This window comes from Arachis ipaensis, chromosome B03, assembly GCF_000816755.2.
Source record: "Arachis ipaensis cultivar K30076 chromosome B03, Araip1.1, whole genome shotgun sequence".
Lineage (NCBI taxonomy): Eukaryota > Viridiplantae > Streptophyta > Magnoliopsida > Fabales > Fabaceae > Arachis > Arachis ipaensis.
The window spans coordinates 8,501,883-8,506,495 of record NC_029787.2 but is presented as its reverse complement, the minus strand read 5'-3'; the positions used below and the strand labels follow the sequence as shown (position 1 = coordinate 8,506,495).

Here is a 4,613-nt window from a genome sequence, read left to right as displayed (position 1 = left end):
AACTATATTTAATTTTACACTTTAATTTTAATATTTTTTACTAACATAATATTTTACACTATATTCAATTGCATTCGTATTTTTATTACAATTTATACAGTCAATTAAAAAAATAATTATTTTTACTAACATAATATTATATAATTGACTACACGTATAAAATTATTTTATAATGACAATGCATCAAAATTAAATTTTTATAGTTATAATTGACAACTAAATAAAGGTGTCCAATAATTAGATAATAAAATGCCAAATAAAAGTAAACAAGCACCAAATAATATATGGTAGTGTATGTTGATTGGGCTCTTCCTCACCAATTTTAGTAGAGGTAGCATGTTGTAATGGTAATCTCACCCTCTTTTAAGGTAAGATAAAGAATTGCAATACCTAGGTAGGATGATATAATGATATATTGATATGTGTAGGCATACCAAAATAATGAAGTTGGTTGGATCTAAGACCTAAATTATTCAATAAAAAAGGAGGTTGGTAGAATGTTGCATGTGTCTTGTACTCTATACGGACATTTGTTTTTCATTATACGCGTTTTATGTAGCATATATTTAATTATGTTAAGCTAGTTGTAATTATTATTATTATTACTATAAATTAATTAATTGATTTCTTACACATCTCAAAGACATGCATCTACCTCCTTATTAGATCAAAGATAAATAGCAAAATTAGAGTAACCTATAATTGAATTAATAAAATATGATGAAATAAGAGTGTATGTATATTATTATGTTCCAAAATGAAATTAAGAGACCCACCGCAATAGTATCCAATAATTTTCTCCTCCTCTCACAACTTATCCATTCACTCACTCTTTTGTATACACATGAATAGATCTATCATCATCTTACACTCTTTACTTTTTCATCAAATTTTCTCCATAAAAGACAACACCAAAAGCCTCAAAAAGTCCAAAGGAATCTAAATAGATTTCAATGCAAAAGAAAAAGGGATGAGATATCATTACTCAAGGACTCACTGCTCTACATATATATATATTATGACGTATAAATAATGCACATATATAAAAAGCGTAACATACTAAAACATTCATATAAATTTAAATAACTGCGATAAGATGTGGTTATGTAGATAATTAAATTGAATTTTATTCAGTATTATACAATTAATATATAGCTGTCATTACTCATTATTCCAATTGGAAAGATTAAAAAATTTATGAATAAACTCAAATATGAAGCAGAATAAAGGTCTAATTAATGGGATCTTACATTTAGTGGCGCTAATAACTGCTGTTTTTACTCAAAAGAATGATCACAAATGCAATAATAATGGAAAGAAATTAATTCAACAGCACCAAGAAATAGAGCCAAAAATTTGTCCAATACTGTTCAACTGTACCGGTACTATATCTTATGCATCAGCAACTAATTAATTAATTAATTAATTATTTATACAATTTAAAAGAAGGAGAAAAATAATAAGAAAGAAAAAGAAATCAATAGAGAGAGAGAGAGGGAGGGAGAGAGAGTGATTTCAGAGTTACTGAATTTCATGCTCTCAAAACATACACTAGCTAGTTTATCATTGATGAAGAAGAATGAAGAATATAATAATCATCACTTCATTTCCAAGCTTCTGTAATCCCAAACACTACCTGTTTTCAAGCCCAAGAAATCATAACCAGAACCAGTAGCAGTGGTGGTGGTGGTGGTGGTGCCATTACTATTAGTGCCACCATTAGCATTAGCATTAGTGGCGAATCCACACCGGCAATCCTTGCTGTTCTGCAAACCCAAGCTGCAAACAAAGCAAGGGGATCTCTCTATTCCACTGAATTTCTGGTGATCAGGTTCATCAAGATGGCGTGGAGGACTAATTGTCAACTCAAGATTCAAGTCAGGGCACCTTTCCATTGATGATCCCTTTGAATAATCCTTCTTGTTCTTCTTCTCCATAATCCCAAACATGTTTGCGTTGCAAGTAGCACTAGTAGTGGTAGTAGCAGTAGTAGTAGTAATAGTATCTTGTTCTTGTTTAACAGCAGAAGCAGAAGCAGAAACAGAAGAAGCAAAAGATATGGTGGTGGTTGTGGCTGCTGCAACAAGAGAAGATGGTTGTTGTTGTTGTTGTTGTTGTTGTTGTTCTTGGTTGTTGTGATGATGATGTGAAGCAGAAGAATCATTGAGAGGCCTATGAGTTGCAGGGTCAATTCCTCTGCTCAAAAGCTTCCTTCTTATGTGTGTGTTCCAATAATTCTTTATCTCATTGTCTGTTCTCCCTGGCAATCTTCCAGCTATAAGCGACCACCTTAACAAAAACAAAAAAAGATGAGTTTTTTTGAAACGTGTGAGTGAAAACTCAAGACCCCATTTGATTATAGAATCTGTTTTGTTGATGGGGTAGTGTGGGTGGTTTCAAAATCCTTACTTGTTACCAAGGAGACTGTGGAGTTTGATGATGAGTTCATCTTCTTCTTCAGTGAAGTTGCCTCTTTTGAGGTCAGGGCGGAGATAGTTGATCCAGCGGAGGCGGCAGCTCTTGCCGCACCGGAGAAGGCCCGCCGCTTTAGGAAGGGATCTCCAGCAACCCTCACCATGAGCTCTAATGTAAGATATGAGCCTGTCATCTTCTTCCTTCGTCCATGCACCTTTGTTTGTGTGTGCTTTCTCACAGCAAGGTGACCTTCCCATTAATAATGATATGCCAATAAGTCTCTCTCACACTTCCTACTTCCTTCTTTCTTCTTTGATGTTTGAATTTTTGAGCTTCTGATTTATTTGTGTTTCAGTGTTTTATGTTTTGGGATTGGTTTCAAACTTGAAAAACGGCTCTGTATCCTTGCTGCAAATAACAAAGCCGGCCAAAGAAGGATTTGGGGTGTGATTTTTATAGGCTTTTGACTCAGAGAGAGAGAGATAGAGAGAGAGAGAGAGAGAGAGAGTAATACTAATTGAGCTTCTAGATGTGAGTTGGTGAGACAGGTTAAAGGGAGTGGCTGTTGGCTCTTTCTTTAGTTCTATGTATCTCTCTCTCTCTCTCTATTATGTGTGATGATGATATATATTAAAATTATATTATTATTAATATTGTTATTATTATTATATATGATACTATATTTTGCATCAATGATATATAATGAGTTAAAGGACATTAACTATGGGTAACCTTCAGGTTGGTGTAAAGTAGAATAATTTAAAGTATGGGCAAGGCAAGACAAGATGTGATCTCTTGCCCCTTTTTAGGAAAAAAGAAACACCAACAATATAATTTTATTTTATATATCCTATTCACTTTTCCCCTATATATAATTTGAAATTTCTCCACCCATCTAATCTCATGCCTAATCTAAAAAGAAAAAAAAAAATACTGTTTTCCTAATTCCCTTTTCAAATATTGCTGCTTTTGTTTAAAAAAAAAATTTACAAGCTGTTGTTATGTAAGGGGTAAGGCACCTCTTCTGTGTTTAATCAACTTTGAATTAGGGAAAGTAGTATTTCGGTTACACTTACATGTGATGGATGGAATTATATCAAAGCTAGAGACTTGTTATTATTATTATTATTATTATCTATAGTTGACTTAATTATTAGGATCCAACTACTGCATCACTTTTTTTAATTTGATTTTCGTTTCCATGTTAACATACTAATACATACTTTTCTTTTTTCTGATTTTATTAATGAAAAATTATGCTTAGAGAGAATTTCTTGTATGAAACAATTTCAACGGTACCACCAAACAGCAGATGTAATCTCAAATTTCAATTGTGTGTGTATATTATAATAATAATAATAATAATAATACAAGATGGTGTGATGTTCTTTCTGCATTTATTTGATAATTAATGATCAACATTTCTTTTATCACAAGCATAAGGCAAGTTTGATATTGGCCAAAATTCTGAACATCCCTGAATGCCACAAATATTCACCTTCAAATTGATTCAACTACATACATTATGCTCTTTCTATCAAACAATTGTTTATGCATTAGTTTTTTAATATGTTAATTTGTCTAAATAGAGAATTATTTGATATGAGAAAAAAGTAACACTAACATATGCTGAATTACATATAGATAACCTACCAACACAGTGCCTTAATTAGACACTAGAGCTTCATGTGGGCTTAGTTACCCAAAAAATAAGAATATAAAACGAATAAAAAAAATTAGCTATTTCGGTAAGTTAGTTGTAATAGGCAATTCCCTGAAAGAAATGTATCAGTAGTTTGGCTATTCATGTGGCAAAGCATAGAGATGGTAATGGTAGTTGTGGTTCTTTATTTTATTGGTGCATTATCATGAATGAAAGAGATAGAGAAAGAGAAAATCAGTGAGACATGTTTCTAGAAGAGTTGGAGGTTTGGTTTCAATAGTATACATGATGAAACAAGACAAGCTAAGAGGAAAATTGGAAAAGCCTCAAAAGGACTGTGTACTTGTGCTTTAATAATAATAATAATAATAATTGTCATGCAAAAAAAAATTATTATAGATAGATAATTAATTATATATTAATAACTAATTTTTAAACTCATTGATTAAAATATCATTTAAATTAAAATTAAACTAATAATAATAATAGTAATAGAAAAATAAAATAATATATGGACTTTGGTTCACCTTCCACT

At 31.4% G+C, this 4,613-nt stretch overlaps 1 protein-coding gene across 1 annotated transcript; it reads right to left on the bottom strand.

Moving 5' to 3' along the window:
* LOC107628774 (myb-related protein 308) lies at positions 1,466-2,988 on the bottom strand. Its single transcript, XM_021118016.1, has 2 exons — positions 2,410-2,988; positions 1,466-2,289 (listed from the first exon to the last, which is right to left on the bottom strand). Exons 1-2 carry the CDS (start codon positions 2,670-2,672, stop codon positions 1,599-1,601), a joined length of 954 nt encoding a protein of 317 aa, XP_020973675.1. The 5' UTR covers positions 2,673-2,988; the 3' UTR covers positions 1,466-1,598.